Source organism: Apostichopus japonicus, chromosome 3, assembly GCF_037975245.1.
Source record: "Apostichopus japonicus isolate 1M-3 chromosome 3, ASM3797524v1, whole genome shotgun sequence".
NCBI classification, from domain to species: domain Eukaryota; kingdom Metazoa; phylum Echinodermata; class Holothuroidea; order Aspidochirotida; family Stichopodidae; genus Apostichopus; species Apostichopus japonicus.
Genome location: NC_092563.1, coordinates 26900820 through 26923497, shown reverse-complemented (window position 1 = coordinate 26923497; position 22678 = coordinate 26900820). Strand labels below are relative to the sequence as shown.

Sequence of the window (22678 nt, the reverse complement as noted above, 5' to 3'; positions counted from 1 at the left end):
TAAACACAAAAAGGAATACTTAAAGTTTTCAAGATATCTACTACTCTAATCAACTCCAGTTTTGACATTTTAATGATCTCCAACAGCAGAAGGATTGACCTCTGGAGATAAAATAAGAGGTGACAATTCCTCTCGACAATGTGTCATTGCCTGGGTACTAATTCCACCTCTGTGGTAATTACCCCAAGATCCACAAGGAGCATTCACAACTCTGTACAGACATTAAAGTGACAGAAAAGAACATTTGACTACTAAAAATGCTTCATATGAGCTGTTCCAGTTATTCAACTTTAAAATATGCTACATTTCAGATGCTCCTTTACAGCAATATTAATAGGTGGGACTAATCGGTGCAATGATGCTTTGTTAGGATACACAAAGCCTAAGAACTCAACCAAAATATTATTTTTTTCCCTTCATAGGAACAACAGATCACCCTTAAATGATGACATTTTATGTCATTTATGTCCTTGACAAAATATGAAGCATGACAGTGAATAACTGAAGTCTTAACTGTATGTTGTCCTACTGAGTTTTTAACAAAGGAAATGTGTGTTAGACTAAGTAGTCCAGCCGTTTTTTAATTCATGGGTTTAGAATATGTTTAATAGATCATCAATCTCCACAGTCGGTATATAACACAACTTACCTCGATAAGCCTTGTTCTTTAAAGGGTGTGAAGACTCGCGCAAAAAGAAACGTCTAATGCCGGTAATCTGACCTAGTTTCGAATGAGGTGTAACAGAAGTGTAAGACACCACCATCGATCCCAGAAACAACGCACACAGCTTGCTACCGTCGGTAATTAGACACTAGTGTACAGTCAGTACATACAGCTGCGGTCAATACCCACAGCACAATATACAAACGATACAGCGATGGACATCTCAGGTCCAGCTAAAGATAACAATTAAGGTATCACGTCTCATTACTGTCTGCATTTTGTAGCAACAAGCAGAAAACTTCACTTGCAAGCAACAGAAAGTTAACTTTTTCAGAAAGCAGCATGCGGTTTGGGGCGAGTCTTAAAGTAGAACGATAGTGACAGAAAAAAAATCTCTCATTTTCATATAGAATGTAGTTTATATGTTACCAAGCAACATATTTTTTTAATTTTCCAAATAGCACACCGGAAAGTTATAAAAAAGGGAATTGTAACATCGTTTTTTCATCTCAGTTATTTAGAAATTTGCAAACACTGCAACGACCTTGAACAGCCCTCACGTCACTGTGATGATCTTTTCTGCTGTGAACTGTTTAGTACGGAGCTGTGCGTGCATTTCGTGTCAGCATAACTGTTATTTTCCGGCGTAATGTTCAAGACATAAATAGATAATGAATATCATGGTGTTTCTTGATTTCTTCACCACGTGTTTACAAGTTTTTTATAAGAAATTTGCGGCGATTTCGCAACGATTTCCCAATATCTGAAGAGGTAACTCGCAAGCTGACCCAAAGTAATGTAAATCTCAAGATCACGTTTTTGGCGGGTTTTATACAGAGTGATGTATGAATGTGCTCACTTACCAGTCAAACTGGCACAATAACAATAGTGATGATAGTCTCAAACGTAGATTAGTATAATATCCGAAAGAAAATCCAAAGTTCTAAACAAAGTAGATTCGCTTGTATGCACTAGGCCTACTGTAAAACATAAACGTGGCCTTGTTCCGTGCGTCATTAAATCCAACAGAAAGGTTTCATTGAGCTTGAAATACAACCGCATTTGAACTCAATCGAGTTGTTAGTCTAGCTCGAACAATTTTCTCACTACATGCAATGCCTATTGCGTTTATTCACATGCATGCCTCGTGGTTTGGGCTTCAGGAGGATTCGTATTCTAGCCCAACTTCATGTAGGTCGGCAAACGGTACTTTCAAACATAAGTGACAGTGTGGGTATGTAATACTTACACGATGTTTTGTTTCGCTCGAGCATACACACATTTCCTATTCGTATTACATTTAAAGTGGTTTGGAGGGTATGAACACATCTCTGCCCAAAAAACTCTGCCTAAGCGACGTCCATGCCCCAATTGAAATTTGCACGTGGATTCTCTCCTCACATAGTTATTAGGTTGTTCACGTCTGACATGTCTTCCAGTTCCAACACTTACTGTTGCATTTATCGGGATATATATAAATAATGCGGCATAAAAGCATCAATCTTTCAAACTTTTTTTACTTTAGTGACCTTGTCACACGCAAATTTCAATTGGGCCCGAGATGGCTCTATGACCGATTATTCCGTTATTTACATTGGGGCAGTCGGCTTCACTAAAACGACAAGAAAAGCAGGAACAATAATACCTTATTAAAATTAGACTGTTAAATGTCTCACGCAGTGTATCAAATCTCCTCTCTTCCCTTTCAATAATGTTACGTTTACGTTTAAGTTAAAAAATCGATGAGGGGTTATTGTCCCATTTCCGGCTTAGGCCCATATTTATTACAGCGTTAGTGCTGACTTTATCGCATGAGTTTCAAAGTCCACCTTAAAATTAACAGCAGTCTGAATTTTCCTGACACATTCAACTATTTCTGCATCAAATATTTAGGGTCCCAATCATCTTCTGTGAAGTGGGCAGAACAAACTTTCACATTCTTGCCTTGAGAAACTCCTGGTGCAAATGAAGTCTTTCCTGGTTCTCCTCACAAATCGTATCCAAAGTTTCCGATATCTCTCATTACTTTTTCCGCTTGGAAAATTGAAAAACTTATTGTAGAGTCCACATTCATTCTGTTGCATCCCCCTACAACGCAATTTCTTGGCATTTTGCTAGAGGTTTAGGTTGTTTGTCAAGTCCAATATAGAGTAGGTTGCAACTAAACTTACGCACTAAGTGCACACTGCTGAAGTACACTACGCCGAGCTCACTTTGTTATCATCATAATGACGTCACATGTCATTGTAGATCACGTGATCATCATATTGCTTTTCACGAAAAGCACAATTTTTGTTTAAAAAATCAACGAGTTTAGGAATTTTTTTTAAGCCTTTCCCAACATCGGATTGACTTGAATTTTCACATGTGTAAAATGGAAACCAACTAGAATACTCTTGAATAAATCATATTTTTTCGTCGATGCTGAAAAACCACTATCGTTCATCTTTAAATGCCTTTAATGTCAGTCTGCAAGCTATCATATTAATTTTGTGCCTAAAGTCACTGTTTTAGTAGCAGTGTTCATAGGACAACATACGTACTTAGATGCTTACTGGAACAATAATCACACCCTGGATACTGTACATGTCTGTTAAAGTCACCTTGCATATAAAATTTTCATTCTTTGCATACTGTTAACCTTTACAGAAAGTTTTCCAAGTTTTTGCTATAAATCTCACAAATTTAGAATTTAAAGATTTTAATAATAATGCCCCCCATCTCCCCATAAAAACAAAATATTAAACCTTTCATGGCAAATTTTTTTAAACCGAGAACAGATGTTCTGCTCACCTACTTTATTTTAAAAGCTGTGATACCTTTTAAACTAACGGCCCGGTTGTTTGGAACCAAGGGCCCCCCAAGCGTCAATTGACTTTTTATGGTACAGTTGTGACAGGTTGAACAAGTATAAACAGGTGCCCTCACCCAGAAATGTCTAAGAAGGACATGAATGTGTGACAGAGAAAAACTACAAGGAGACATTTTACCCCTATCAGTTCATCTCTCAGGAATTACACTTATACTTTACACTAAACATAGCCTAGAGTCATTGCATTATTTGAACCCATCAAATCTTTGTAGGGTTCCTTGAGTTCTTGTACAATTACCAGGAATAATCTTAAATTTATATCAGATCTGGAAAAAGAGAAAAAAAATTAAACTTGCAAATTGAGTCCCTGTGAAGTATGAGCGAACAAAAAAAAGTCAAGTGCACGAGATAATGACTTTATTCTTAGATATAAGCAGTTTGTTGACAGGTTTTTTTTTGTTTTTTTTCTTTTACTTTTTTTTTTTTTTTTTTGGCTCTCTTGAACATTTCTCTGAAAGGGAGCAAATTTATGTTATATTAAAGTAACTTTTCAATATATTTAGCAAATATTTGTTGTAAATTAGGTGTTTTAAGTAGTTGCCACTAATATACAGTATGTTAAATATTTTCTGGCAGCCATAAAAAGATATCATTTTCCTATCGGCTGCTACAACAGTTTGCCATTAAAGAAGTTATATCCAGAGTAAGTTAACTACTGTAGGTTCAATAAACTGCAGCTTTCAAATAGGGAAAGTAAAAATACCTCTCTAGTTGCAGACCTTGCCAATGCCATTCTACGTACACATTAGATATAATGCTAGTTGGAATTACTGACTACACCATTGAAGACAAACAGAAGTACTGAAATAGCCATGAACGTCAGCAGATGCATTTAAAAAAACAAAGGACCATCGTTCCTACAGTAGATGCTTAATGAATATTCTAAAAATATCCTTTGCAATACAATTGTCTTAAAAAGGAGTTGAAACTACTTCCGTTAGTAGAGGAGGCTGTAATTTGACTGACTTACTGTACAGTACAACAAAGGCATCAACTGTCGGATGCAACCGACTGAAAATTATTTCATTATTGGAAACGATCGTCCCGGTAATTAGCAAACAGGATGTTTGCGATCTTAATTAATCAGCATATATGCATAATTAATATCAAATGTTGAATAATCTTTAATTTATTAATTAGTTCAGGCTCGAGAGCAATTAGTTGTTGAGTCGTATAAATTATATAAGCTTTTTAACTTTACTTAAAGAATTAAGTTTCACAATGCCACTGCGACTGCGGCTCATATTCGTTGTAAACAACTGTCTGCTGTTTATCTTATGTCATTTTCTTGTCTGCAGGGCAGCTACAGTATACCTGCTCTACATCAGTTATGCAATAATTTCACTCAGGAATCAGGTCTCACACTCAAATTGTAGGAACTTACTGCATCGTAATAACGGAGACAAATTTTAACGGTAGTCTGATCGTCCTGAGACGTTCAAATTTCTGTTCGGTCAACCAAAGTGTGCTGTTAAAGGTTGTCAGGCAGGCCACTAGCCCCTACACTGTTGTGAGCGAACGGGATTAGAGCTTTCACAAAACCAACTCTCTGAACATCTCTAGATGCCTCCTGTCCTGTCCTATCTGTTGACTCAACTCACGCTTCCGTTTACGATTTCCAACAGGCAGCACTGTCTTTTCCTTTGCCATTTCTTCAGTCTGTCTCATTCTCCCATCCTTCTGATACATGTCCAAGTTAGTACTTTGCTGCCCTCACTGTTTGGATCATCTCTGAGCTGCTTACCTACATGAACTTCGATACTTGCTTATTTCATCCCATTAAAAGTGACTGCATTTCCAGTAACTGTCAAGCTCTCTATTGTTAACCATGTCTCCTGTCACTATTGTTAACCACTCCTGTCTCCGGTCACTTTATATTTATGACATGTATCATGTCCTTATTCTGGATGGATCAATCACATTTTTCGTCGCCCTTGTTCATGTTTTAAAGGTCTTGCATCCAGTTCAGAATGCAGATAATACACGAAGAATTTTCTGGTCTAATGTCGTTAGAGCTCCAGAATTTTTTTTTTTTTAAGGAACTACTGGTTTTTGCTAGTTCTCCTTTCAGTTCACTCACACCTCCTTCAGAACTTTGCTCCCACGAATACAAACTCATTTACCTTCTCTACAACTGCTCTATCAAGGTGCAAATTATCTTCTTTTCTTGCATGGACCATTTTCTTTCTCTTTGTCATCTGGGGGTTAACTTATAGCCCCACATTCTTTACATTTCTATCAAGTCCAATCTGTCTTTAACTGGATGAACCCTGTTTGATGGGTAACATGTACATGTGTGCTTAATTTGTTACCTGCAGAAATATAACAGCTGAGATAAAATTACAAAAAACCAGAAAGAACATGGACTTTTCTTTGCAGAATACTACATTAACAAAACCTTATTCACACAACGAGCAAGAAAGGGAAGATAAAACTTGTTTAGATTATGTTTTTTTTTAACTAGACTAAGATCAGTAAAATCAGTTACTTCATTATTAATAATTAATACATATTAACATATATACATATTAATACAATAAATATGGTGCAGTATAGTATGTACATGTCTGGTATAGCATTGCAAACTTATATTACAGTTCAGTGTTTAACATTATAAAATTAATATTTATACTGTAGATTTACTATACTGTACTGTGTACCGCACAGTACATGTAAAGAGTTCAAATAATTTACCATACTTTATAATAATTACTAAAATACCGTATGGATTCCATCAATTTAAGATAACCTTTTATGACAAAAAGAATTCATCAACTACTCACAATCATGTCAAACAACCCATGTCAAACGTCCCATGTCAAACGTCCCATGTCCTACGTATGTCACAAATTTATGGTTGGATTTACATCAGATTCAGAATGAACTGTAGCTCTCAAGAGTTAAACTGATAAATTGGTATAGATCTTTTATCTCCCACCATCACTTTGAAGATGCTAAAATAAAACAAAACTACTGTAAGTGGTACCTGTAGGCCCTATGATCTACCCAAAAGGCAGTTTTACTGGCCCAAAGCTGGTTCTATTCACCAAAATTGGTCGTGTGTACATTGGTCGCTCTGTGTTATTTTGCTCCATTTCAGTTACTACAAACACCACAGAGTAAGACCTAGTTCTCCGAGGGACAACCTGACAAGTGATTTTAAAAAGATATCATTTGGATCGGAGAGAAAAGTTTGTTCAATATACAGTAGGTTCCTATCACCAATTAGTTTTGCCGCCCACAAAGTTTTGCAGAACCTTCTTTTATACTGTGAAGACGTTGGAACCAAGATACTGTACAGTAGAGTGGTTCATCTCCAAGAAAAGTTCCTTTTTGATTTGCTAACAAGGTGAACCAAGGAGCTGTTAGTAATAGCCTCAGAACTAATGTTGACAGACAGATATATGTCACAATTGCTTTGGCATTAACTCCATTGACTATACTAATTTAATACTCTAACAACTATAAGGCTTTCGTACTCATCATGATGATTCCTCATATGGCATACTGTATTATACAACACCTAATTGTATTCTGGTCATTTGATTGGTCAATTGCTCGTTGATTGCATGCAAAATCCGCTCTATTCCACTCTATGAAAATAGAACCATGGGTTATACTTTTTTGGTAGCACTTTTTTCAATGGTAAGAGAGCAGAGAAACCTGTCTGTTCAAAACAATCTGTTGCATGAGTGCATTTTACCCATCTTAATATAATATGTTGTATAAAGCAAATAATGAATGGTTTCAATTCGTGCAATAGTGCAAATATTTCATTCGTTGAAAGATGTAATTTGTTCCATTCAACGAGGCGCAGCCGAGTTGAATGGAACATTCCACCTTTCAACTCATGAAATATTTGCACTATTGCACGAATTGAAACCATTCATTATTTGTATACTGTATACTGTATTCATTCCCAAATTCCCTACTTGAGATCCTGTCTGCAAGGTTTTGAAACTTTGACCTCGCATGACGTTACACCTCTAATGAAAATAGTACAGTTCATATAACGTCCAAGATTCTATGCTTGAGATATCGCATTTACAAGGTTTTCAGACTTGACCTCTGAAATAGAACAACACGGTCCATCTACTCATCAGGGCACATTCATGTAATATATATGTGGTACAACCAAAATTCCATTCTTGAATTATGGTGTTTATAAGGTTTTCACATGTTTCTTTCTGATGACCTCAGATTACCTTCAGATTACCTACAATTAACATTTGACTTCTTAATCTCAATATGGGATATATATCCACATACTAAATATGAGACTAATCCAAAATTCTGTTCTTGAGATATCATGAATGCAAGGTTTTAAGACTTTTGCCTCTGCTGACCTCTAATGACCTTTCACCTCCAATGAAACTTACTGTTAAACACAGCATCCTTACATGTACTAAATTCAGATTCATCCAAAAATCTGTTCTTGATATGTGTATCGTGTTTGAAAGGTTTTCACATTTTTGGCCTAGAGCTGCTGACCCCAAATGACCTTTGGCCTCCACCATAAAATGGCAAATCCACATAAACAGCCCCTGAAATGACAGCCTTCTCTAAAATATAAATTACAAATGAATCATTTTAAGATGGATGAAAGATCGTCAGTTTGACACCTAAATAAATTGCCTATACGTTTTTAAAGATCAGGTACAGTACAAAACGAGTCACAGAAAGGATAAGAGAACGGAGCATATTAATTTTTCTTTTCATAGTCTACAGTTTTTAAGACAGAAAGTGTCTCTGTGAGTTAGGCAATAGGCACACATTAAAACCTTGCATATATTGCATGTGCATCTAGCGAACTGTTTCACAGTGAGATTGTTTGCTTTAGAAATACTGAGAAAAATTAAGTGTGCCAGACGTTTGGATGCTAGTAGGATCTTCTTCTGAGGCTGAATGACAAGTAACAGAAACTACAAGGGACAAAATACAAGCATGGAATACAGATAAGTTAATGAGCAGGGTGAACACAAAAGAGATAGATGTAAGAGAATTAGTAGACAAGGGATGGAGAGGAGAGAAGAAAGAATCCAACAAGGGGAAGAGGAGAGGTACCTAGGGGAAGAGGAGAGGTAGGAGATAAACAGTAGAGGGACAAAGAGAAGATTAAGGGAAGGGAGTAGGGAATAAACTGCAGAAGGACAAAGACAGGAAAGTGTGGAGTAGAGAGGTAGGAGAAGAGGGGTGACAGAGGAGGACAAATGGGAGAGTGGGGGGGGGGGGAGAAATACTGCTTCACAATTTGAACTTGCTCTTGAAGTTGAGAGTTACCGTACTACAGTATTGCACCTGTTTGTAACATTAGGCTAGACATTACTACACAGAGTATGCTGGTTGTTGGGATATGTACTACTGTAGGCTATCAACAGGACATGGTACAGTAAGCCACTCGCCAAGGTGTCAGGTTCACTGTAAATTTCTTTAAACGGCACAAAAATAAGTGTGTTCGGGTTAGTATTATGTGCAACTTCCTCTAAATAATTCAACATACAGAGCTCTGCAAAGACAATAAATATGAGATTGGTAATTTTCATTCCTGATTATGTGAGTCTTTTGGGGGTGGAAGAAAATGTTCTCACATAAACAATTGCTTGCAAATGTAGCATATGTAGATACACACTCACACACTCACACCATGACTGTAACATTTGGTTACAGTTTACATTGAAACCAAAAGTACAGCACATGATATGGACTAAATATATGTTGAGTTTCAGGCATTTGATTTGAATATGGAATGCCAAAAGAATTAAATTGCTGCAGGTAGTACAGTACTTTGCAAACTTGAACCATATGTCCAGAATCAAATCTGTAAATTTGACATCCTTATGCAATGACAGGAAACTGTTGAAAATACTCCAACTTACATGTTAACCTTTCTACTTGTATGCAGCATTGTTACCAATGCAGGATTCTGTGTTGGGGACACAATGTTTTAGGCAGTCACTTCTTTTATTGGAGAAACAAACCCCAAGTACTTACACACACTCACAACTAGGCCTGTGCAAAACATACAAAAAAAACACACCATTTAGAATGAACATCTTTCTTTCTTTCTTTTAAAAAAAAATTGCAACTTCTTCTCAAAAGAACCCAAATTTCTTACAACCCTACAGATGATTGAATTTGTTTGAAAACAAATAAATCATAACAATCAACAGCAAGGTACTGAGTTAACAACATTGCCATAACAGAGATTTTCATGCTAAAAATAGTCAATGATGTTTTCCCAACTTTCCTGTGACCTGATTGGCTACAATAGTCCCTTACCCATTGTTTGGAAACATTCTTACATCTGTAGAACTTGCTCAATGAACACTAAGTACAGTATTTTGTTTAACAACTATTACTTGTAACAATTACTGTCCCCTGTGTAGAAACAGCGAAGTTTGTGCTATAGGCTATCATATCGAGTCGGAGTGTTTGTGTCTTCAGTATTTTTTCTCTCCTATAGGTCCTTGATGGGGTCTTGAGTGTCCCTACTGATCCTTTTTTTCTACTAAACTAAACTATATGTATGCCCTCAAATATCATAATGTAGGCCTTGTTGACAACACAATTGACACAAAAGCAATCGATCTTGGTACGAGGTATTAGTTGAATTGTTTCTAAGAATATCACATAATTTTTTATTTCTGACATTCACAGCATTTGCATCTAGCCATAGATTAATTTTTGACAGATGCATATGTAAGGGAGTGGTATACCATACATGCATTGCATGTCGAGGCCAGCATATACAGTATGGTGTAAATTTCCCAAGCTTGGGAATTTGAAAGTCTCTTTGTTGTTGTATATTAGTTACAGACTTCATTATTTTTCATGCATACAGTATTATAAACTTATCACTATAGTCTTCTGTTGCACACAACTTAGCCAATGTGTTGTCAGAGGTAAGTATTGAGTTGCTCTAGAGGGAGGCTTTTTCAAACTTTTCAAAGTGCATGTTTTCATGGAGGACTCCAGGGATGCAAGTATTTCTGAGTGGACGCAACTTCTTTATGACGTTGCATCCCGCAACTTGGATTTAATTTAGAATCAGTGCCCAGAAGTAGCTTATGTACAATACACATCATTGTATACATGTGGCAGTGACAAGGTAAATCCGGTTTCAGTTTTTCTCCGCACACGGTATTTTCCCCACATTACTTTCCGCTGAAAAAATTCTTGTGCAGAAAACAACTTTTTTTTCCACTTACCTGTACACTATATATTTCCTCAAGTTTAGGATACCAAATTCAGGATGATGAAAATAACATGAGAGAGTATCAAAGAAAGTCGATAAGGATGGTTAGACTGAGTTCATGTTAGAACAGTTAAGCTGTTTATAATTTACAGGAGGCTTGGGGTGTTTGTAATAAGGGATTACTTAAAGAAGTATGAGGCATAATATTAAATAGCCCTATTTATTCTCACTCTGTACTCTGTTATTGCTAATGTGAAAATATCACAAAAGACACCCCACCCCCCCCCTGCCCGCCCCCTAAAGGATGAAACTTAGCGAGACCAAATCGTCACGGCAGCTCACCTTTTTTCACCTTCACGCCATATCAAAAACTACAACCAAATAAGGTGTTTAACTAAAATTAAACTTGTGCTTACAGCCTAAGCTAGTGAGTACAGCCTAAGCTACAACCTAAGCTAAGCTATCCTAAAAATAATCTTATCTCGGAGCTACATTTTTTCCTGCTACAATCAAATTCTCTCTTCTCCATCCTCCTAAATCCTTCCATGTGCCTAAACATTTCAGTAAGCCATCCTGCTCCTCCCAAAAAAACGGTACTTTCCGTTGAAAAAAAACCTTCTTTTCCGCTGACAAATTTGTGTGCGGAAAACACTGTTTTGTTTCAGCGGAAAGTAACGTGTGTGGAGCATAACGGTACCCGGTAAATCCTAATATTAATAAAGGTAACCAGGTTTGACTCAAGAAACACATGATTCTATATTTGGGTCATTGTTTTTAAATTAGTACCCGCAACCTTTATAATCCTAGTAAAACTACCGTGAATTGTTCATATTTGAAGTACGAAATACAATTGGTGCCATAATTCACCCAGCAGTGCCATGCTACCGAGAAACCTACTGTATTACATTAACGAGGCCTAACCCTACGTAGAACACAGCATATGTTCATTTCGTGAAACTAGTCCTTATAGATCCCACAGCATGACACATGGTGCACTAGAATTCAAGTGTGCAAATGGAGTATGATGCTTCACTTCATAATGTATCTTTAATCCATACATTTGATACATAATAATCTAAATACTTTTTTCATCAAATCCGGCTGCTGCTAAATTCATGGACAACATGCAATGTAATAAATCCATTCACTTACCCGTGTAGAATCCGTGTTCTTTAATCCAATGAATTCCTTCCATGTAGGTACGACAAGACATCTATACCCCCTATACGGATAGTGGAGACACACATGAGTATGTAAGGTGTAATCCTGAACTTACATGGGCTTAGGTATCTTGCTAAATACGCCACGACAACAAACAAGAAAGGCGGGAAAGTTGAAAAGGCACCCATAAACCTTAATATCCTGTCCAACTAGCAAGTCACTATAACCGTAAGCCCTACACAAACACCACTATATAAAAGTTGTTATCTTTATACTCCTCGGAGTCTCGTATACCCCACCCCCACATCAACTCCCTTTCCAACCTTCCCACACATTAATTTATGCATTCCGTTTGGGGAAGTTATTGTGACACAATCGCATGTATAACTTTCAAGTAGGGTTATTTTCTACCTTCATTGAGAAATGACGGGAATAACACCAGTACTCTTCTTCTGTGATCTCCATGGTAACATTGGTGCCAGAAATAGATTATGGACTGGGGAAGGGTTTCGACTGGATATTGTCCCAAGTTTTAGAGTGCTAATAATAAAATAACTCAGCTCAAAGGTGTTTGTCTGGGGATTCATACCGTCTAATTTAGAAACAGTCATTCACTCTTGATTGCTTCGATCCGTAGTTGTGCATTACATGCTTGCTGACGTTCGCACGTATTATTGGCCATTATCTAACTTTCTGTGCACTGATTTGGTGCTATACTTGGGGCACGCCGTATAGCAGGCCCAGTGGCGTCACCAGACTTTTCAGTCTGGGGGGCACAGGGGGGCACCAGCATTTGATGGGGGGGCACTTAGGTGGATACGGATCGCCGTCCGAGGGAGGGGTCTAAGGGGAGGGAGTGCCGAAAATTTCGCATACGGAGGATGGGCTAGATGCAAAATGGTGCCACATTTGATGCTAAATTCGATCTGAAGATATCTCCAGAAATTGCTATTTTTGAGGTAATGATTTTAACAACGCGCAGAATTTTGCAGAGGATATGAACCACATGCTGTCGATATTATGCCTAACCCTATCAATAGAACCTACATTTGTTGAATTAATGTGTGCATGACCCCCGAATCCTTTCTTGTCCTTCTTGTTTTCGCCCATTATCTATTAAGATGTAATAGGTTCCAGCATCGTTATAAGCTCCTATCAGGGATCTCACCATGCAATCCAAACTTTGATCACACATCGAGTTTGGCTCAGTATGCAGGTGTGAACATTCGCCATTTGTTCCTACAAGCATCTGACCTCAAATGACCTCTGCACCCCCTACACAACAGGGTTAATATATGGGTCCACAAACATAGGCAAGTATGGTGCCTGCGGACCCTCACATTCTCACATTTCGTCAGCTCCTAACCTGTCAACCTCATTTGAAGAAAATACGAATTACTGTGCTTCTTTGTCCTTATGAAAAAACAACTCAGATGATGGGAGTTGAATATAACAAAATATACATATATTTTTTTAACAACCCAAATCTCAGATGGGGGGGGGGGGCACTCGGGGGGCACTAGGTTTTCCAGGGGGGCACGTGCCCCCCTGGAAAACCTAGTGCCCCCCGAGTGCCCCCCTTGGCGACGCCACTGAGCAGGCCCACTCAAGACCTAGGCCTAGGCTATATGATACCGTAGTGCAACTATAAAAAAGAGGATAGGGCCTACATCATACATTTTGGAGGTTTATGGAAACCCGGTAGCGTAAAAAATTATTGAAAGTTCCAAGGAACGACGAAAAGCAATACTCTGTTATTTACTACAGGTTTCTCTCATATTTTTTTTATATTTCAATTCACTCTAAATGAAAATTGATAAATTGTTTCTTTGCATGCATCACCGACAAAAAGAATGACGATGACACGTGTATATTAATATATTTAATATATATATATATATATATATATATATATATATATATATATATATATATATATATATATATATATATATATATATATATATATGTATATATATATATATATATATATATATTTATAGATATATAGATATATATATATATATATAGATATAGATATATATGCGTACAACGTATCATATAGAGTAACTAATCCAACGTACTTAAAACGATAATAAGAATTTTTTTAAATCCTTCATCCACCTCTTTCCTTTCCATAAATGTCAGACTTGCCCCACCTAAATCAGTCGGCGGGACTAAGAATTTACCCCCTAACTCCACCCTCACCCTTCTCTCCTTCCCCCACCTTTGAAATCATGTCAACACCTTTGATGAAAATGTCAGCCTTGAAGTTCTACGAAAGTAGCTGAGTATCATTCAGTGGCAGAAATTGTCTTCCAAAACGACAACATGCAGAATCTTTGTGTGTTTTTTTTTTCTTAAGGGAAATCGAATCCTTCCCAGTAGTGTGAACAGTCGCCCTGTATAGTTGGCCTGGAGTCCGAGTTACAGAGTTCTGGGTCTTCGTCAGAGCCGTCTGTACAATCAAGATAATTGCCATCACATACGTCACACTCTGTTATACACATGCCATTCTCACAATAGGCGAGATCGAAAGGCTTCGTTTGTTCTGCTTCTTCTAGCCGACATCGTTCTGTACAGGAAGTATAAAAAAAACAACAAATGAGAATAACATTTTGCCAGATGCATGTACCGAACAATATCATTCAATTGTTATTTACTATTCAGAGGGGATTTCGAAAACCCCATGGAGCCCAGAGAAGTATAGGGTTAGGGGAGGAACAATCGTGTCCGGTGTGGCATCGTATGGGTTCCATGGAATGGAAATCAGGGATCGGAGATGAGTTTCCACCAAATCACCCCCCCCCCTCTCACCCCACCCCTCGACTATCCAACCCTTTCATATCACAACTTCCAAAGAAACTTGAAGTATTATGGTACCATGATGGTATTATGATACTAATGAAATATATACAATCGTCGTAGTCTTGAAAGTTTCTTTAAGGAAGGAGGTACCACCATCTCAGCAAAAGTCCACAGCCTCCCCCCCCCCTCCCCCGCATCCCGGATAGAAGTAGCATTACTCGAATACGTTTCCCATTTGTTACACGTTAGTATACCCTTGGCACGGTTTTGTAAGACTGCCTGAACCAAATAAATACATGTAAGGTGTTTAGTGCATTTTCACAGATCGTTGTTAGTATTACAGATTATTCAATTAGTTTTCTATCGATAAAATACGTTTTTGTTTCTATTTTGTTAGGAGACTCATGCGCCTCCTCCCACTAGTAATGACAAATGGCACTTTCTTTATTGCGTACGTTTGGAAAAACCTCTTCGAAATAAAAGTGAAGATGTAACACCAGTCACTTCGCCAAGCTCATAGTGATATAATGAATATGATCTGAATATAAAATCAAAATGTAATTTGGAAATTTTACGTTCAACTGTTATACAAATTGACTTGACTACACAAATAAAGCTCAACCTACCACCACCCACCCCTCCCTCACTCCATCTTATTTCAAGTCCACCCATCAGTTACGGTGTCTTATGGTACCTATTGGAAACTATTTAAGCGTAGCGCCACCATAAGTTGGCGCGGAGCGTACAAGAAAATATTAGCCGAAAATGCCTCACAGATCGCTGGAAATGGCACTTCCCAGGGCCTTGCAAGTTGCATCTAAGCATTTTCTACTTTGAAATTACCAGCGATATCATAGAAACGTACAAAAAGTTATGCTCAAGTGTGGGGGCGGTCGCCCCTCCCCCCCCCCTTGGCTACGCGCCTGTACATACATCAGCAATTCATTACCGAAGAAACTAACCTTGCCAGGCATTTGAACAGAAGAAAGGGTTTTCGTCAAAACCGTTTGGGCAATCAATGATCGTATCACAGAAAAAAAACATGAAAATGCAAGAATCGTCTTCGTCAAAACATGGAAATTGATTCGGACGGCCAGTGCAGTTGAAACGTTCCCCTAAATTAATGAACAGAAAGGAAGAAAGAGGGAATAGAGATATTTGTCACGGGTCTAAGAAAACTAACAAAAAACACTCGTGCATGCTATATATATATCGTATAATGCGAGCAGATTCATGCCTGCATTGCCCAATCTAGGTCTAAGTCAATAGGGTATTGTTTGTGATGCATTCAAACTCCAAAGGATGAGAGATGAAAAACCAAAACAAAAGAGTAACGTGAAACTATGATTGGTCAACTTGTTAAAAATATACACACTGGAAATGTAGACTACCACTGGCTGAGTTAATAAAATCAGAGGACGCTATAAAAGAATAAGTAAATATTTTGTAAAATATCATAATATGTTAATTGTTTAATTTCTTGATAAATTTCAGTTGCGATTGAAATTTGAAATATTTGCAAAATGAAAGGTGGGAATATATTATGAGTGATAAGGATACTTCATGAACACTGCTATACAAAAACTTCCGGACTATTTGGAGAGAGAAAAGAGTGGACCCCTTGCCGAGGTTTGAAGAGACAATGAACAAACAACGTGTGGGGCGAAATATATATAAAAAAGTTGGGGGGGCACAGATGTTCTGCAGACACTCAGGTGGTGCAAACAATAACACCGGCAGGGTGAGGATCTTTGAGTTTACTCAAATCAGTAACGCTACCTGTAATAGGTTTTCATATATACCATAGAGGGAAAACACAATCTAAACGTCTATATATGGACAGGGTGGGCCATGAAAGGGTTTTACTTCACCGCCAATTTAAGGACTACCAAACTATTTGGTTGGAGCGCTTTATCAGTCTATATGTAGGATGATATTCGAAAATGTTATATATACAAGAACATGCTAATGGTAACATGGGTTTGTAGGATTATAGTCAATGCCATTTTATGCACTTACCTTTAATGTTGAAGTCAGTGTTCCGTATATTAAAATCGAGACCGAAGCCGAGAGATAAACAGTGAGCGCCCTCTAAAGTGCATAAGCACACGACCAGCACGGTATTACGAATATCCATGGCAACTGTAATGTAATATTAAAGTAGATACAAACCAAACAATCTTTATTGGTCTATTTAATAGAGACATCTACATGTCATTACCAACGTCACCAAACAGCTGAAACAGTCTTTTTTTCATTTTGGAAGTATCGCAGATTTAATGTTCATTCACATACAAGACTAGACACTTGATCGAGTCTAAATATGACATAATCGAGCCGCATGTGCTTCCAGGTCTTACGTTTATCTGTTTACCTATAGAAATGATTATTTTCTGTAATGGATCTGGGTTTTGAAAATGCTCGTATCTAACATAATGAACCTTGCAATATGACCTACTGATGACATTGGTTCCAGCCTGTGTCCACACTGTTCACATTTTACCTTGAAAATATTTCAAAACACAAGACAAAGACAAAGTGAAGGTTTCAGATCCTCGTAGCACTATGACATCCAGGATTTACGAAATGGCGGCGCCTAGGCACGACATTTATGCTAGGATATCTAAAAAAACGGTGTCTTTTTTTCCAAAGCTATTTGGAGTATTTCGCCATCACAACTATCTCTTTCAGATATGCCAAAGATGATGATTGCAGGGTTTGTTTCCTCTTTATGATGAAGTTCGCAACGAATCTGCTACGGAAGGTCAGCTATTGTCCGATAGAGGGCTTCACGCGTTATGAAGCACAAAAAGGAACACACATTACAAAATGTCATGTTTGAAAGGAAACCGAACGACTTCCAGATACGTATCTTTAACGGTCATCCTCCTCCACCAACGCAGAGGTTGTACCAGTGGTGTAGCTATATGAGCGATGTCCGTAAGGGATGCTGACAATTTCAGCAAACACAGAGATTCCAAATATCCCACTCTTGACCTAACATCCTCACCCCCCCCCCCCAACCAATTGCACTCCAATGGGAAACTTCCACATTTTTAAATATTATTAAAATATTATTATCATTATTATTGTTAATATACTGGTGGTTTGAACTTGTGAAGCTGTAATTGTTCGCGACCGCTAATATTTTTTGGCACAAATAAAGTTGAAGTATGCCCTCTATTTTCAAAGTTTCTTGAACTAATTCCCGTTAACCCAGTATCTATCAACACACTATATAACGGACTGTGTTTTAAACTGACAGTCCCATCTACAACCTCTTTCTTTTAGAAACATTCGAACAGTTGAAGGATTTCCATCGTTAGGTAATTACGCATGCATGTGTATAAATTATAATAATCTCTGTACAAAGAGATGTCGTATCAAGTTCTTCCAAATATCCCTACATGTGGGACAATTGCACAACAGTTTATCCTTTTGTCCTTTTGGTCCCAATAGCTCTCCCTTCCCTTCCCACTCCCAAGACCCTCTGTAGCAAATCCGCATCAATGTTCCCAGTGATGGGATAGATGAGTTGTGTGATAATCTATAATATATTTATATATATATATATATATATATATATATATAGCGTCCATGGCCTAGTTGGTTAGGGTGTCCGCGTACAAAGCGGAAGGCCCGTGGTTCGAATCCCGGTGGAGGCTGAAAGTTTTTTCACTGTTCTTGATTTTCCAACTCATTACGATTTTCATTTATATATATTCATTTGCCTTTGTCGTTTACCTCCATTGCATTAACATAAAGTCTGTTCAAAGTATCTCTTTCGAGATCCGGCTTTAGGAATCAAAAATGATTTCGAGTTGGTTAGCATCATGTTTGATCTCTAGAGTAAGGCAAAATATGTCACCAAAAACAGAACTAGTATTGTTCGATACAGGTGACAAACGCCTACAGTGGAATTACGACCTTCCTTACCGGTTTCGAACCTCTGGACATACAATCAGCGTCCATAGCCTAGTGGTTAGGGTGTCCGCGTACAGAGCGGAAGGCCCGTGGTTCGAATCCCGGTGGAGGCTGAAAGTTTTTTCACTGTTCTTGATTTTCCAACTCATTACCATTTTCATATATATATATATATATATATATATATATATATATATATATAAATGACCGTAAATGCATCGGCTACAATAAGTTCATTTAAACCAGTGTTTAATAGTTGTGCTAATTATTCATGACTTTACATTTGCAAATGCAACATCTGTTATTTTGTGACAACCTTAACTGTTTCGGTTTCACCATGTGTCAGTGCTGTGGTATTAATTCTGTTTTATTCTTGTTCACACAAAATGATGTTTTTGATCCTTATTCAAGCAGTGAGTATCCATGCCAAACATACGACGCTACGTTTTTTTTTTCATTACATTATAATGAAAACCTAAGGCCTATTCATAATAGCGTTGTGGTTTTTTTTTTGCGCCATGTATTTTGTGTTTTCTTGAAATATATAAAAGAATGACATGGTTCACTAATTTTTCTGGTTATTGGCCTGTTGCGCCAAGTTTTTGAATAGCACGTTGTATATCACATGTACATGAGGAACTAAACCCATTGAGCGCCTCATCTATTCATTGATGTATTGAAAAAAAAAATTATTGAAACTGTATCAAATTTTAAACGTCATTTAAACCGAGAACAACGTTTATTTATACATAGTAATTTATATATAATATATATATAGTGTGAATTTATACGTGATTTATACATTGACACGAAATTGGTCCAAGTTACACTGTAGGTCTTAATAACTGGCTTGAAATACATCTGAAAATGAAATGCATAACATCAATGATGGACGGATGGCATCTTTATGTAGATCAATGTTGTAACGATTTGTATGTGATATCATTTTCTATCGGCAGTGTAATTATATGCGTGAACATGTGATATCACCGATTAGGGTACATAACCACTGATGAAATATGGAAGAATGAGCTCAAGTGGAGGGGCCACCCCTCCTCTTAGATACCGCCCCTCAACGACATCCCGCAACATCTTAGCCTCCATTACCAAAATGATGGTTGCGCGCTTGCTTGACAATTAAGCCACGCACGAATAGAAACAGTGATAGGGAGATACTTGTTTGCATGGTGAAGATGAATATAGACAGTTGATATTTATGAATATCAAAAAAAGAAAAAAAAAAGAAGAAAATTAAGAAAAGTCCTCAAGTATCCACACAGGTGTTTGATATTGGCATGTATTCAGAATGAGTGCTATTGTTAATCGCCCCCCCCCCGCCCCCTTCTCTCTCTTTCTCTCTGCCTGTTTGCTTTTGTTTTAGTGGGTGTGTGTACAATACGCAAGTGACGTATGTTCTTTACAAATGTTTTTCTCCCAATAATTTGTATACGGCAGTCTAGACTGAATCAAATAGTCATTTTTTTCTAATTGTTGATATATTCAACAATATCTTCTTTAACCCACATTTTTTTCTTCTTGCAATGAAGATTCATTGCTTGAAAAAGGACAACAACACATGGAACATAGAGCTGTTAATTAAATGTTTTTTATTCCCTTTTTTATTCACGAGCTTCTTGCCATAATGTGTATTAATAAGGAAGAAGATCTAGTTATTTAACGAATTAGTCCCGTCAATTAAGAAGAAGTCTTCATCACCATAGCGACGATAGGAAACAATTAATTGTTTACAGCAGCTGGCAAAATACCAACAGAACAATCAATCAAAGGACTAGGTACGGAAGACTTAAGTTTTATAATAACAACTTTTAATTACGATTGACAGGATACAACACTGAGATTGCAAACAAACTGCTTGATTACTTCAAATATCGGACATTGAGAGTTGAAGCCATGATATACAATTATAAGTCACAAGCAGTTTTGTTGGTACAAAACAAAACAAAATTACTTAAAATCATTCAATAAAAGGCCTGTTTGTGTTAAGAAAACATCTGTAAAAGTATATAAGCATATGTAAACTTACCTTGTCTGCAGACAGGCCTAGAGGTAAATAACCAGTTTTAAAGGTGAATGCTATACCTAACAATGATATATAAGTGAGAATTCTACAAGGTATCCAAATTCATATGTAAACCTGTCGAGGGGCATGCAACGGGTCCTTTTTTAAAGTGTGCAAGTTCTAATTCACCCATTTTTTCTTTCGTGATTGTACTCCATTCAAGTTTATCACCAATTCTAACTCACCGATGCGATGCGATTAACAGAAAAGAAGGTCGCGGGAGGAAGCAGGAATTTCACAAGAACGTGTCATAAGTTTGGCTAAGAATTTTGATCTAAAGAATTGCATCAGTTGTATACGCTTGGTTGGGAGAATACAGAGGAATCATTTTACAGGATACGGCAAATGAGGTTGGATAATTCTAAGGGTTTAGTTTTTGCAATCAACGATTGAACATTGGCGTAGATCCGTGGGGAGGGGGAGTGTATCCCCAACATTTGACTGGGGGGGGGGGGGAGGATAGCCCATGTCATCATCCCCAGTGTTATGAAAATGCGTGTGCCAAAAAGTTTTTTTTTTCAAATTAAAAAATGATGATTAAGAAAGTATTCATTTTACAATGTGTTTTAATGTTTGAAATACGATCACAAGATTTGGGCAATGGGGGTGTATGCCCCAACATTTGACTGTGGGGGGCGTAGAGGGGAGGGGGATGACCCATGTAGTCATCTACACCATGTTATAGATAGACCCTAACAAATTTTATATCGTTAGACTGCTCAAACTTGAAAATACTGTATTATACGTGGTTATATCGCTAGGACTGTGCCTGTTGCTCGGTAGAGTTAGTTCTATCGCTGCCCATGGGGAAATTTATTTGGTAGGCTGTTAACAGAAGCCTAGCTCCATTGCTTAAGAAGCTCCACTCAAAGAAACGATGAAAATGGTCTGGTGATTTCAAGATGATTTATTCTTTCCGTCTCATAATTAAAGTTAGATGAAAAACGATTGCAAAACAATACAATTGATAAATGATATTGTCATAACCTACACCTTTGGTCTCTCATTGAAATATTGGCTGAGGAGGCTAATATTTGTGTTGAATTTGTTACTAATTTCTGCAGATTGACGTCGGATAAATTCACCCCCCCCCTTCCCCACTCAAACCTTCCCCGGCGATCCCTTGGCGATCGCGCACGCACCTTGCGCGTAGTTCGCCACCCCTCATCTCAAAAATATGGAGAAACCCTCATTTACATCCTTAATGTCAAACAGAAATCTACGCCACTGGTGCAAGTTCATGGTATGTGCCACCATTGCCATGGTAAAACATGGTATCCCAAACAACACCACAAAATGCTAACATATATGTAGGTACTGACTACCATCTGTATGATGTGTGAACATGCATTCCCACGTTCAATGCACACCACATGTGCATTCTATATGAAGAGACAGTTGTTAACCTACATTATCATTGGCGCGTCTCCACAAATATTTTCACTTTCAGCGTTTCATACGAGTACTCCACCATGTCATACATCACATGAAATGTTTTCACTTTCATTTCTTTTCTTTTAGTCTTTTAGTGAATCCAAAGAGTTATGGAGTCAAATCTCACTTAAAAATCTATAGCCGTTGAACACGGATGAACACTTGCCTTCTCTTCGACAAGTGTTTAGAGAATCACGTCAGATAGGCTTGGATATCGCACCCATTCCTGTTCCTGGGACCTTGACACTTAGCGCAAGATTGTCTTCATAATTTATCATGAACTCCCCCCTGACTGATTCAGGTAGTCACCTGAATCTTTATGTGAGGGCCAGATGTGAATCAAGTATTTCATAAAGGAAGGGTATACTGCAGTGGGGTCATTGAAGCCGACTCTCAACTCACCCATAGGGGGGAGGGGTGGGTGTGGGGGGATCATCCATAGGTAAAGAAGTATATAAGTAGCCCTTAACGTAAGGTTTTGGTAACAAATTTCAATTAAATTGAAGTCAATTCTGGAAGTATATTGGTCCAAATCTTCCC

The 22678-nt window shown here is 37.6% G+C and overlaps 2 protein-coding genes across 4 annotated transcripts in view; both read right to left on the bottom strand.

The window, feature by feature from the left end:
- LOC139965684 (uncharacterized) overlaps window positions 1-11989 on the bottom strand; it is a 157785-nt gene extending 145796 nt beyond the window's left edge. The window contains exon 1 of one of the 3 annotated variants that reach the window (XM_071968304.1): window positions 11884-11989. The gene's annotated coding sequence lies outside the window, so the exon portion shown is untranslated. The remainder of the gene's footprint in view (window positions 1-11883) is intronic. The other 2 variants (XM_071968302.1, XM_071968305.1) reach the window with 2 other exon arrangements.
- Window positions 11990-13946: 1957 nt separating this feature from the next.
- On the bottom strand, window positions 13947-20861 carry LOC139958598 (uncharacterized). Its single transcript, XM_071955774.1, has 4 exons — window positions 20669-20861; window positions 16720-16842; window positions 15663-15815; window positions 13947-14467 (listed from the first exon to the last, which is right to left on the bottom strand). The coding sequence occupies exons 2-4, from the start codon at window positions 16835-16837 to the stop codon at window positions 14253-14255; spliced, it is 486 nt and encodes a 161-aa protein (XP_071811875.1). The 5' UTR covers window positions 16838-16842; window positions 20669-20861; the 3' UTR covers window positions 13947-14252.
- Window positions 20862-22678: the final 1817 nt, after the last annotated feature.